At 40.8% G+C, this 14,410-nt stretch overlaps 1 protein-coding gene across 2 annotated transcripts in view; it reads right to left on the reverse strand.

Moving 5' to 3' along the window:
• Positions 1-14,410, reverse strand: part of RSPO3 (R-spondin 3) — a 63,529-nt gene that overhangs the window by 18,218 nt on the left and 30,901 nt on the right. For both annotated transcript variants that reach the window (XM_032681734.1, XM_032681733.1), the window contains exons 3-5: positions 10,104-10,295; positions 8,467-8,613; positions 5,796-5,993 (exon numbers count right to left, since the gene is read on the reverse strand). In XM_032681734.1, the coding sequence (XP_032537625.1) occupies positions 5,796-5,993; positions 8,467-8,613; positions 10,104-10,295 (537 nt within the window). The remainder of the gene's footprint in view (positions 1-5,795; positions 5,994-8,466; positions 8,614-10,103; positions 10,296-14,410) is intronic.

The following is a 14,410-nucleotide window of genomic DNA, read 5'->3' on the forward strand; positions in this document are numbered from 1 at the left end:
GGCTCAGTGGAGTCCCAGCTTGTCATTCCTAGTCTGAATTCTCAGATGGCAAAATCAGTTGTATCCATATAAAATTCAGATTGTCTAGTGTGACAAAAGAACTCAGCAAAATGCACAAGCAACTGTTCCAGAGGCCTGGCAGTCAAGAATTTTTGGGCAAAAAAGGTGTATTGCCACATTAATAAACACACTGATGTGGCAGATACTTATGCAAGTCTTAAGTGGCTACGCAGAAATTTCTGTTGGTTGTGAAGATCATGAAACCCTGATTTTACATATCAAGGTTTAAAACCTTGAGCAAAAAAGTGGGGAAAGTCATGCTGATCTCAAACGACTTCCTTCACTACTGTACTTCCACCTACATTTTGAAATGTAATGCAACTTACACATCTTTTCTTCTCTTTTAGTAGGGACTGTTTTTAATTTGTTTTGCCTGGGATGGCTTAGCTGACTGCTAATGAAGTTAATACCCCTAAAACAGGATTTGGTGCAGAATTACTGCAGAATCTTTTCTTTGTGAGAAATACTAAAGGGGCAACTTAATTTAGACTCCAGAGCCCTCTGTGCTCCATTGTTACATGGATCTGTGTGGCATCAGAGTGTGTACATTAGGGTTGGTGACTCAATGAGCTTAAATTAAATGAGTGAAATTAATTTATTGACTGATATTTTAAGTTTACACTGAGTTAAATTGTTTTCAGCTAAAGTGAATTCTTGATGAATGGCTGGGGATTTTTAGCTGAGTGGTGGTTTTGGAAATCTGATGGTTACCTGATAGGATTCCTTCCTCACAGCATAGCCAACTGAAGACTTTTTCAGACATTATCTGATTGTTATGTTGAAAGCATTATGTGGACGTACAGCAATAAGGGATGGAGGAACTAGTCCAGAGAAACAAAAGACATGAATCTCAATTCTCTTAAGTTTTTCAATCAAACCTGCGTTTTTATATTCACATGTATGTAGTACAAGATAGGAGCATTTATTTTACTTTATTTACCCAAACTATATACTTGCTTATTAAAACTGTTCAGCAATAAATCCTGTTCCCTTAGTTCCCTTCTATTTGCCAGTCTACACCCAGAATTCAGCTCCTCGTCTCAAAGACACTGCTCTCTCTCTTATTCCTGCTGTAAACTAAAAAAAAAATAAATCACAGCGTAATGTCTCTATTCTCCTTACAGCACAAGCCATTAACGGACAAGCTACCTTGCCTCCAGGGGGTTGTAGTCTTTTGAATTTTGACTAAAATTACCCCTCTTCCTCTCATAACAATATCCTGCTTTCAGACCGTACAAGGTGGTAAATTCCTACATTTCATAGTGAAAAAGAAATATGCTTTTCTACTTTCATGCCACCATGTCTTCATTTCTAATGCTTGAATTTTTGCCTATCAGGAACAGGAACCTTTGCTGGTCTGTGTTTGCACAGAATGGGAGGCAGTTAGCATTTCTTCTGTCCTTCGAACATCTAAACACCACAAACATGCAAATATTCAATATATGTATGAGCAACAATTGAAATATAATTTTATTTGCTTACAATGATACAGCTGTGTAACCAATGTCATCTATCTATTGGCTTGCATAATACCCAGATTTCTAAGGTGTCTTCCTTGTTCATAACTAATACTAGTTTTGATGAGTTCTTTTAATCTCTTCAAACTGATCAGAACATGTTCTCTGAAAGCACTTAAAACTGGCTGATCTCTGTGGGGGTTTAGTTGGGACTCCACAGAAAGTCATGTGGTGAATATTCTCTTCTTGGCAGAATTACTCATGAAAACATGCAATTCCTTCCCCACAAATACTTTTGTATGCAGAATATCAGAATTTCAGAATATTTGCCTTTCGGCCAGTAAAAGTCAATCTCACACATTTGCAGACAGCAGTCCAAAGGGACTCGTGTTTGGCAAGAGCACATTTATTAAGGGAAAGGATAATTTTCAGGGTTTGAAGAGCTCTGTTATGCTCTGTTATGCTTTTCCAATACATCTCTTTGCCATTTGACACAAATGGACATGGCTACAAGAAACATGTGACTCAACGAATATCTGTCAGTGAAGGGTAGGAGTCAAGAAAGTGTTAAGTGTGGAAAGGCAAAAGTAACAGTGTACTGCACTGGAGGAGGAAAAAAAATGTGTGAGGGAAAGAAAGAAAGAAGAAAAATAGAACTTAATATGCAGACTAAAATGAACTCACCATCATGGGACTAAAAGAGGAGAACGATGAAATAAATTACAGTGAAGTTTGAATAGGACTGAACTATAAAAGGAGCCTGTATATGAAAAACATGGGAATTACCATGTCAGAACATCCTAGAATCAACTTATTTAGTGCTAAAATAAGCAAAAAGACCCTTTTAGACTAGTTGGGCTATTTGTTTCCTCATTATTCCCATTTGTTTTCATCCATTCTGAAAATACTAGCACCTTCTCACAGTAAAACTTCATTTCGCAGCCAGTGAAGGGAAAAAAAAAAGGTTGCAATAGAGCTCACCAGCCTCAATAACACACCAGCAGATGGAAACAAACAAAAAAACCCTCTCTTCATCTGCTTTATCTCGTTTTGCATAGCTGTTCCAGAGACATGTCCTTGCTGCTGCGCGATAGCAGCGCCTTAACTGACTAACATCCTGTCTCTGACCTCAACTTCTTGAGCAAAGTCTTTGAGGCATCTGTGACGAGCATACCCCGTCATCATGTGGTCTTTGCCCTAGCTCCCTCAGCCACAGACATCTATTCAACATGGAAATGGCCGAGGCTGACCAAGCTAGCTCTCTTGTCATGGCCATGGAGAAAAGATTAACAGCACTGTTGGTAACTGCTGGGTCTGCTGCTACACTTCAAAAGCCACTGCCATGAAAGCTAAACTCTAAAGCAACCCCTGAGCAACCATGGGGAGTTGTACAATAAAAAAGAGAATTGTCAATATTTCTCAACAGTAAATACAAACTTATTTACTTTCCCTTCCTTTTAAGTGTTTCTGTTGTTACCTCCTTCTGCACTCACTGCATGGGCACAGCTAGCCATAACAACAGAGCCTGGCTTGGTTTCTCGGGGAATTACTCTATTGTTCAAAGGGGAACAGAAGTTTAATAAGGGACAGTAGCAGTAGGGAAGATATGTTGCCTGGAGTTAAGTTGGAAAGTTTTGTTTCCCCATTCCAGTAAGAACAGAAGGAAAACTTGTAGCTTAATTCTGTTTCCTTTCTTGTCACCATAATCCATCCCTTGAAGCTGTTTTAACCTGATGTTTTATGTGTGAATTTCCTCATATTTCCTCTTAGGAAAAAAAAATCGTGTCCCTGAGAAGGTGTATGAAAATGAATGGGAAAGACTTTTGTGGATACTGAGAAGGTGGACTTCAGAACATAAAAAAATGGCTTTCAGATATAGACACACAAATACCAAGGGCACAGATAGAGTTGGAACATAGGTTTCATCAGGCTGCATTGGTTTTGAAGGAATTGTCTACTGATCATAAAACAGGCTAGGATATAGACTGTGACTTGCTCAAAAGGAAGAAAAAACCCCACCTTTAAGCACATTGTAGAAAAGAACGAAAGAAAAAGATTCCTGATTGTGAATGAATTCTTGTGGTGCACAGTATTTTTCAAGTATGGTTTGGCTTAAATCCCATAAAATAAGAAGGGACAGTAAAATACGTGAGTAGTGTCTTCTAAAGCCCTTGTTACACAGGAACATCAGTCATTTCTCAAAGAGAAATGTCTTGTCCAATCTGAAATACCAATGCCAAAATACCATAGGCAAATACACGATATTGTTGCCCCAAAAAATCCCAGTTTCACAGTTCCAAAATTACAGTTCATTCCTATATTTTCACCTTTGTCAAAAATAGGCCTCGGTAAGGAAAAAAACCTGAGTCTTCCCCTTGTTACAGTGGGCTAATGAGAGGCTGTTTCAAGTTGCACCACTGAGCAGGAACAGAAGCAAGTATGGGCATCATGGATATAGAAATCTGTAGCATTTTTACAGGAATCTGTAAATAGGTTGCCTTGGCTTCTGCCTTGATGCAGATGCACCTCTTTACCTCTTCAAGACAATGCCTGACAAAAGGAGGAGGAGGAGGTTACACCTATCCCTATAGGCTCCCATTAATCAGTAAATCTAACCAGTTCTCAGGTGAGGCGGAGGCATCTGTAGCTATCTGATTCATAAGATCCTCCTTCTAACCATAGAATCACAGAATATGCTGAGTTGAAAGGACCCCATCAGGATCATAAAGTCCAACCCCTGGCCCTACTCAGGACACCTCAATAATCACACCATGTACCTGAGAGCACTGTCGAAACTCTTCTTGAACTCAGTCTTGGTGCTGTGACCACTTCCCTGGGGAGCCTGTTCCAGTGCGCAACCACACTCTGGGTGAAAAGCTTTTTCCTGATATCCAACCTAAACCTCCCCTGACTCAGCTTCATGCCATTTCTTCAAGTCCTGTCACTGGTCACGAGAGTGAAGAGATTGCTACTTGCCCCTCTGCTTCCCCTCGTGAGGGTGTTGAAGACTGCAATGAGGTCTCCCCTCAGTCTCCTCTTCTCCCGGCTGAACAGGCAAGTGACCTCAGCTGCTGCTCATACGGCTTCCCCTCAAGGCCCTTCACCATCTTAGTGGCCCTCCTTTGGACACTCTCTAATAACATTATTTCCCTTCTCATGAAGTACATACCCAGGGAACAAGCCAACCTTCAAAAGGGTTATGAGTTCCAAACCCTTTGAGCATTTCCATAAGCAATTTCAGCAATCCTTGCCACCATTTAACAGTGAAACAGTCAGTTAGTACTTGTTACTAGCAGCTTCTCCTGACTCACAGATGTTCACATGAGGGGAGAGTTGCTCCACCTGTTCCGCTCACCCTCAAAAGGAGTGAGAGGAAAGGAGAAAATAGGCAGGATGGGGAAATGGGAAGGATGGGGAAAATGGGAGGGATGGGGAAAAAGAAATATTCCATAGACCGTCCTATGTCAACCAGAGTAACTGCACTGGGGACAGACCAAGGAACTTCCCCTCTGCAAGAAGGGGAGAAAAGGGAACAATGGAACAACAATATCTACTGGGTGGAATTTGTGTAAATCATTATTTCATAGACTTCTTAACATGTGGGATACCATTCACTAGCTGTCATGCTGGGGAATAAGTCCAACAAGCTGCCTTGCAAGGATGGATGGTTCTGACGGCGGTTTTGCTTTTTAGGTGAAACCAAGTGGAGTTCCTCTTGTCTGCCATGCAGTGTTGTGGTCTTTCTCCCGTACTGGGACTTCATGACCTAGATGCAAATCAGGCCATGTTGTTCAGCCAGAGCAAGTAGAAAGAGTTCAGGAGAGAGGCCACAGCACTGCATTTGCACAAGTTATAGTCTTACCTGTAGGGAAGCACAAAATAGGAATTGTTTTGGAGGAATCCCATGGTTGAAGCATGAAACTTGGCTGCCTGATACCCAACTAACAACAACCACCATGACATGTTTTACAATGGATCTTTTCGTTCTGAGTGCCACATGCAACCCGTCATCTTGGCGGCTCCTTCAGCAGACAGAACTGAAAGACAAAGTGCCTTCCCATGAGCCCACCCTGTTCTCTCTAGATCACACAAAGCACATTTTTTGAGCAGTGTTAGGACTTTATTTACTCCAGGCAAAGGCACAGTTCTCTCCAGCCCGAAGAACACCACATCAGTGGGAGCTTTGGTGAAGCCTGCAATCAAGGCCTAAGAATTCAGGTGTGAGTTATTAAAAAAGCACAATACCAATCTCATATTATGATGATGATAACGTGGTACCTTTTCCTTCCTTCTGACATCTCTTTCTTTGTACAATACATTTTCTGCTCTCGCTTGTAGCTGGGCAGGGATTACCCTTTGCTGATGGATGCTGTACGATCTCTCTGACCCTTACTTCATTTCCTCTTTTGAAACCACATGTTTTTCCTTTCTTTGTGCAAGGGCTCCATGGACTCCACTCACTAGCTTCACAGTGCACTGCAATAAATATAGGACAAACTGAGCCTGGCCAATATATTTTTGTATACACAATATATATGGTACATTAATTTTATTCTGCATCAGCCAAAAGGTGGTAAAAACTAATGAAATTAATTAGCAGTGACATACAGCAGTGAATTGACAGAAATTGGACAGCTGAGGATATATAACACAAAATAATATCAAATAATTATGTCAGTTACTACTTTCTACTGGCTATTTTATAATTCCATTCCTGAAACAAGGCAACAGCAACACAATTGGTCTCAATGAAATCAGTTACTGGGGTTTGTTCTTAGGTTCCTTTGGTTTGATGCAAGTACAAAACCTTGTAGCTTCAGTGGAATTAAACTTCGGTCATGCCTGTGTGAAAGGTGAGTAAAGTTATTGGGTCAAGCTGCTGCAGCTGGTCTCAAAGATATTGAATTTGGAAATCAATAGTTATAAAGATATTGAAAGACACTACAGTAGGAGTCAAGTATCTTTGGTGATCTGCTGCTTGGTATTCAGCTTAAATTGTGAAAGAGCCATCATCTGTAGCATATACAAGCTGGAAATAGGCAAAGTAGAGAAGAACTTAGATTGGGATGGGTTTTCAAACTTTTCCGAACAGTGCAGGTTACAGTTTCTAAATCAGAGTGATGTGAATGTGCATCCTGTACTATTTGGAACTCAAAATGTGTGTCTCTGCACACTTGTCCAAACAGTGTAAACAAAAATGGGAGTAACTTTGGAAGCTTAACAGTATGCTCTTAATAGCCATCCTTGTCTTGTGCCATCTCCTCAGTATCCTTCTCTTGATAAATGATAGTAAATATTTATATTTACTTTATGTATAACTGTGTGTTTAAGATTATAAGTCATCACTGAAGACAGAAAGACTTCCGGCCCCTATATAAGGAGGAAATTGTAAGTCAGTATTTTTCCAGCTCCAGAATTTACTTCTGAATTTTCCAAAACCTAGAAAATATAACTGACTTCAGGCAATCTCGGAGGAGAACTTAGATTGGGATGGGTTTTCAAACTTTTCCGAACAGTGTAGGTTACAGTTTCTAAATCAGAGTGATGTGAATGTGCATCCTGTACTATTTGGAACTCAAAATGTGTGTTGCTGCACACATTCAGTGAATTATCATGTGGATCATTTTTTTTCATATTACACTGGCGCTGTCCTGTTAAAATAATTGACTTTCACGTGCACAAAAAGGTTCTGTTTTACTCCATAGCTTTAAATGGCTTTTCTTAGTTGAGTCTGACTCATTGTTAAAGCAGCTAAGTGTACAGCACTTGGAAACAGCCTCCAATAAACAAAAATGATCCCTTGAATTTCTTTCAAAGATGAAAGTCTTTACTTGCAAATAAAACCGTGAAAGCCTACACTACCACCTGAACTAATATATATTTGAGAAGGAAAATGCCAAACTAGTGCACATTATTTTTATTCCTACATTACTTCCCCTCCAAAACACTTGATGCCAGGGAGAGCTATGTGCATGATACTGTGGGGGAGATTTCCATCATGGACAGACTGTGCCTAAGTGCTCCCTGTTTGCTAGTGGCTGAAGAGGTTACTGCTTGCACCATAGTTCACAGCCCTCAGCCACCATAATTCACAGCCAATATACTAAAATAAGCTGAACCCTGCTGCAGCTTCAGCGTGCCCATGGGATGCTAGCTGCACTAGCCCAAGGCAAATATATCACTCAGTCTTCTTTCAGTTGAAGGGGTGGCAGAGGGATGAAGCAGACAGTTAGGTGTGGTGACCTCCAAAACTGACCCTGAGTGAATAATCGGAGCTTGTGAGTCAGAGGCTGTAGATACAAAAGCAGGTCTCTTTTCCACAGCCAGTGAGTCACAGTGACATCAATCTCACTACTTCAGTGTCAGTGCCACCCTATTTGGTGTTTTCTTTTCATCCTCATTTTCTGCACTCAGGTGATTATGCACATACACCATTTTGGGGATTGGGTTTTTTTGGGGATGCGTGTTTCCTTGGCATTTTAGTTGCTAGCCTTCACTTTTGTGAAGGTAAGCTTCAAAGTGTTGTCTCATGCATACTTTGAAGACTCAGGGAGTACAAGGGAGCTAAAGCAAAGCCATGAGTATTTTAATCTTTCAGCTACATATGGGGTCTGACGCAGGGTTTTTGAACCTTTGATGTTAGTGGTGCTGCATAACACTGTAACAAAGCAAGTAAGAGATATACCTCATTCTGCCTCAGGGCAGACCAAACAGGCCATATCTCCTGTGGCAGAGCATCAGGGCTGTGTTTGTGGGCCACAACCAAGTTTGTACCTCTTGTGAAGCAGCAGATTTGGGCAATAGCTTGACTTTTTTGTGCTGGGGAATACATCTTGTTATGCAGAACATTTTCAAGTTGCACTTCCCCGGTGTTGTAACTGGACATGCCTTCCTTAGATTCCCCATCCCCTGTGAGAAAACCAGGCAGGATTGTGGAGACTGGACTTACCAATGCTAGTGCATTCCATCGTGTGGTTGTTGGCTTCCAGCCCATCAGGACACTTTTCAAGGCACTTTCCACTGTATAAGTAAAACCCACTTTTACACTTTGTGCAGAAGTTTCTGGTGAAGCAGGTATCACAGTCAGCTTTACATTCTGAAATGCAAACAGTATACAACAATGTTATTGCTCTTTGCCATGAAATAGCATGGACTCTCTCACATATACAAGAATCACACAATTCTAGCAATGTCAATCTTCAAAGGAAGCAAATTATATTTAGATCTTCTTCATGGCCTGTACACACAGTGAGGCCAGCCACGAATGACCTCGGCATGGGTGAGGATTTAAAAAGGATTGCCTGATGCTGAACCAGCCTCACACTGATAATCTTCTTGAAGACCTATGCAAATGGCAGACAGAGCATAGCATGTGAGAATAACAATATACTGCTTCTGCCCTACACTGACAAAGCATAGGGACACAAGTACCGGGTCAGCTTCACACTATCTATCGCCATTCATCCAGGAGAAATAAAGATATGCCAGAATTTAGAATCTGCTTTGGACTGTTTTGAATCAACATATCTTTCTTTTTTCTTCAAATGGCTCCCTGATGTTCAATCAGATGTCCTGTAGTATCTCAGGTATTATCTATATGACTACCCAAATTTGCATTACTATTTCCCAATTCTCAGAAATGTTTAGGAGAAAATGCATAAAACCTTATGTATGGCACAGCTCATGTCTGATATGCAAGGCCACACACTGCTAAAAAGTGAGCAAATACTTTACAGTGTCAAGTTACTCTGTAAGACTTTACTCTGGGGTCCATTCATTAAATAACTTTTATTACCAGGTAAAAACTGGGAGAGTTTCTTGGCCGTCGCTCTTATGTTTTTATATCACCTGTGGGATTAAAAACAGTGAATTCAACAACAAAAAGAGGAGTGGGGAGGACATTGCGATCTTTTCCAGTTCATTTATGGTTCAAAATCCATACTGGGGTCAAAATGTTGCCTGAGTGGTAAAGAATAGAGTTGGCTTCTCTGTCCCCCAGCCCGGAGACAACATGAATCAGTAACTTCCCCCAAATCAGGCTGAAAGCTGGGAAGCTGAAGCCTGGCCAGCTTCTACAGGCATTTAGAGGACTACACTGAGTGTGAGACAAGCTATAAAGAGACCAGGGCAAACCACATCTCTGAAGAATGCCACCTGCCATCTTCTGTCCTTGTCTCAGGAGTCAGGCGGGTAAGGGCAGAGGGTTAAACAGCTCCAGCCACCAAGATTCAGCATTCCTCGGTCCCCGCTTGCTCTTCAGTGATGCTGCCGTTCCCTTGCTGCTGAAGGGCAGTGCCTGGTGCCCACCTGTGCTTCCTTTTCACATGGAGTTGTAGAGGAGGAGGCCATCATGTGGATTCTAGGCAGGTCATTCATGCAGAGCTGGGATCTCTGAGCTTTAGGCCATTTTGTGATCTTTCACCTTAGCTTCTTGCTTGGGTTAATATTTACTGCACTACTATAAAGAACTGAACATTAAAGACATGGCCTGTCCATCTGCTTCTCTGTTGACTTGACTCCTAAGGGAATACAGCATTCAAGAGAAAACAAACAAATCTATGAGCTTCCCCTTTCCCCAACACTTACTTGCACACTTATTAATGTCGGGATACCGTGTCCCATAATATCCGCTTGGACACGAAGAAAGACATACTCCAATCTGTTTCATGCCAATCCTCTCCAGAACAAAAAAGAGCCTGGGCTTACATGACAGGCATCCGTTGTAGTCAGAACATGTAGCACACCCTCCTTGGCAACCCTGGCTCACGTTAGGATGCACTGAGAAGACAAGCATTAAAGAAAACAAACTGTGAGAGAACAGGACATTAGACAAGACCATGAAATAATGGTTCCTCTGTACTTTGAAGGGTGGGCCATCCATCTCTCTGACAGCATTTAAAGATTGCTTCATTTTTGTCTGTGTTGCTTATGACCTGACTTTCCATTTCAGAGATTATTTCATCGGCATAAAAAAAAAAAACCAAGCAGCTCAGCTGATATGTTCACATCTTGAAGAAATAGCTAACAGCAAATGATATTTGAAATAGATTGTATGGAACAGCAGCATCCTAGAGAACATTTATTTTTCTTTTCCTTATTTTCAGTGGCTTTTCTGCCTTGTATGCATTTGGCTCAACAGATAAATACATGTTCACTTATCCTTGCTTTCCCTAGTTGGATGATTAAAAATTAATCTAGTGTATAATTTCCTTCATTGACTAAATGCCATTTGATTCAGTTCTACTGTGCAGGAATATGCCCTTGTAAGATCAGACGATAATTTGCCTTAATAAAAAGACACAGGAGAGCCATACTTCTCACCCTCCTTCTTTTCCTGGAATGTTCTCTGTGGCATGTTTTTAATCTCTAACAATTACAACCTGATGTTTAGACTTAACTGTGGCATTTACCCTGCTCCGGTCCCAGCACGGAGCATAGGTAGGATTATTCAATTGAATTGTTCTAATTCTTTAGACAAGGAAAGGGAAACTTATTACACTCACTGCTTAAATTCTTCAGAGGCTTGGGGATAGCAGAAAAGAGGATGCTATTGCAGACTATCTTTTCAGTAGCAGACATTAATCACTGTATTACTTCTCAGTGGCAGAGAATAAAGTTTTGCACCTTCCTGTACTTTAGAAGTTGTTACCTACTTTAAATTTCTCCCTGCTTGCTTTCTTAAATAAATTAGAAGTAAAAAATAATTAAGCATCAAGTAGCTGCAGACCCTATGTCCCCTCTTTTTTGGTCTTGTCTTGTACAAAAAGCCCAGGCATTTTTCTAAGTGTAAGCTTTCATCTCTCAGCCTGAGACATCTGGTTATATTTCATATATAGAAGAAATACAGTCCTCATTTACATTTGTAACTTGTATTTGTAAATACCAGCAGCTTCCTGTTCTGCCTTCTCCTCAGGCCAGTGGTAATTTTTTAAATATGCACATGCCGTGCTTTGATTGTCTATTTTAGTGCTTTGATTTAATATTGGTCTTCAGACACTGCTAAATATCTTGCATACACAATGAACTTGCTTTTGTCAACTCCCTTCTGTGGATCCCTTGGAGCAGACCAGAAGTCCATATGAATCTATGGCTTGTGTGTTGAGAGGCACTACTGCCTGCTGCTCAGGTGGGTTTGCCTAGCAAGGAAGTTCAGGAACACCTCTGTACTTTGTTCACTTACACTCTTGGCAGAAAAGACATGTCCCATGAATGGGAAAAGCATTCCTCTGTGCTCTGAGGTTTCGATGACAAGTCCTGCAATCTGAAGAACCTCAAAGGGAATTCAAGTTCACTTTTTCTCTTTCATTAATAAAATGAGGAATGGGGGTTATTTCTCTCAGTAGGGCTGGACATGGAGGAAAAGTGCAAACTTTGACCCTGATGTGCATAACAATTCCAGTGAGAATATAAGAACCCAGTTCTCTGTGTGCCTCAAAGTACCCATTTTGCAGCACAACCTAGAGGAAAGTGTTTTTACCATGAGGACACAGCACCACTTACTATAAGAATAAATGGCATTCTGCATGGTGAGAAGTTGCAATATAAATTCAGTTATCAGACTTGCTTTCACTAGACTCTCAAAATACTGAGTACTCAATAAATATAAAATATTTCTTTCTGAAAATATTCCAAAGGTACAGAGCTTATTAATTGAAATTAAGAAACTGGAAAATAGTTTTTCTTTTTAAAGTTAAGGAAAACCTCCTTTCCTCTCTCTCCTCTGTCTTGTGGATCTTGTAGGAAACTACTTTCAAAGAGACATTAATGTGATCTAAGGAGCTGATATTATTTAAAAACTATCTGTGACTTTCCTTCATCAAGTCTGACAGATGAAAAAGCAGCTGAAGTACAAAATATTTGTCATCAAAGCTGCTATATAAAATATGGATGATCACTTTTGATGGGAAACATATTATGTGTGAGCATGTGAGCACCTGTGACGTCATTATGAATAGATTCTCTTGACAGAGAAAACATTATGTGCAACAGCTCTGAGGTCAAATTGTGTGTGTGAGATGAGACAGGCAATACTTTGTTATCAAAATATGATAATTCTCTATAGCTAAGATCCATTACAATTCCCATCTCCCCTTTAACTGCACAAGTATTAAGTATAAAATATATACTCCTAGCCATTTCCACAATTCCTGCCTCTTTTTATGCATTCCAGATACTTCTTATACAAATAACATAGCAAAAAAAGAAAAAGCCTGTAGTTCCAAATGGAGAATTTTATTGCTAGTGTTATGAAGCAAGGCATAAGATAAACTATGCAAGTCAAGCTCCATTTAAAGGTTGATTTCATGTCATGTTATAACTAAATGCATGAAGCCAAATAAGCTCCTGTTCTTGGAAATTCTTAGAGCAAAAGTCTCGTTAAAAAGTCAGAATTAACATTTTAAATTAAGTAAGCGTTTTTTCTCTTAAAAGCTATTAAAAGGATGCTTTTTTTGGCTGTCTCCAACTGTGCCTGGCATTTCTTTGAGACCTGTGTCTGTAATAAAACAGTCTCTCATTGCACTTTCTCTGAATGCTAGGTAGACCCTTATTCTGGCTCAGGCAACAAACAAAGCAGGGACAGTCAAGTGTTCCAGAAATTGACACTGTTTAAAAGCACAGCACTGGGCTTTGTCATTGAACCTGGGAAAAAACAAATGGTGGAGCATGTTTGAAATTAGGCATCTCCAAGCTGCAGCTGAAGATCTTATTCTTGTTACCTCTCAGCCTCCTCCCTGTCTAGTTCAGATCCAGATGCTTGCCTGATCTCTGCAACGTAGGCCCCCCCGCCCCCCGCAAAGGCTGAGTGGGATTGAAGGGGTTCCAGAAGGAAACAGAGCAAACTCAGGCTCTAAAACATATTTCTGACACAGGGAGGGAACTTATCACTGCTGGTTACAGAACTGGCCCTTACTATTCGTCTCTCAATGCAGCAAAGTGTTAGTGCCTGCAGACCTCAAGCACTTCAGCAACTGCACATCATAACCCCGAGGAAGCAACCAGAAGTTTTATCCCTTTTTCCCCCATATCAGAAACTGTGAGCCCAGAGTTTAAGTGATGTGCTGGGAACATAAACCCTATCTGGTGAAATCCAGTCATGGTACACAGAGTGTAAGCATTTCTTCAAATTTCTGTGCTTAGGTCAGCAGTAGAAGTGGGTAAGTAACATATATCCACTTTAAGAAACGCTTTGAAGTCTGCAGGTGAAAAAGCATTAGAAGAGCACAGGCCACTTCTGTTAGCCACAAGTTTTAGATGTGGTAAGAGGGACAAAGAGAGGTCCAGTGTCTTGGCAGAAAGTCAGGCACCACGGTCTCATGGATTATACACTGGCTGTAGAACCAGGAGGCATTGCAAATAGGTCCAAGAAATGCTCTGGCTAAATACTCTTGCTTGAACCACTTTGTCTTTGGTGCAACTTGCTCCATTATAAAGACATATAAAACAAAACCCAAAAATTTCTCCACAACTTTCAGAGCTGACTTCAGTGAGGATGAAGTATTCTATGCATGGGCTGTAGAGATGACCCTACCAGCCATCCAGCACTTCTGCCCTCTAGTATTCAAACACTCTGAGCACAGTGAAATGATAGACTCTCAGGGATGAAAAATGCAGCACAGCAATGGGCAAAGCAAGTGGTGCGAGCCCAGAGACCCACAGAGAAGCTGCAGCAGATCGTCAAAGGTAGACAACTAACGTAACTGCAAAGTTACCCTTACACTGGGATGCATTTCATTTAAAGAAAAACCAAAAAGTCAACAGGCAGTATATTTATCTAGGGAAAGAATCAGTGTTTGGGATTCAGCTGATGGTGGTGGCAAAGGCTCACCTAGTCGCTGTCTCTGCATCCCTACCTGCATTACTCTGCTGGAAATAATCACGAGCATCAGTTCCCA

The sequence above is a fragment of the Chiroxiphia lanceolata genome, chromosome 3 (assembly GCF_009829145.1).
Source record: "Chiroxiphia lanceolata isolate bChiLan1 chromosome 3, bChiLan1.pri, whole genome shotgun sequence".
Classification (NCBI taxonomy): domain Eukaryota; kingdom Metazoa; phylum Chordata; class Aves; order Passeriformes; family Pipridae; genus Chiroxiphia; species Chiroxiphia lanceolata.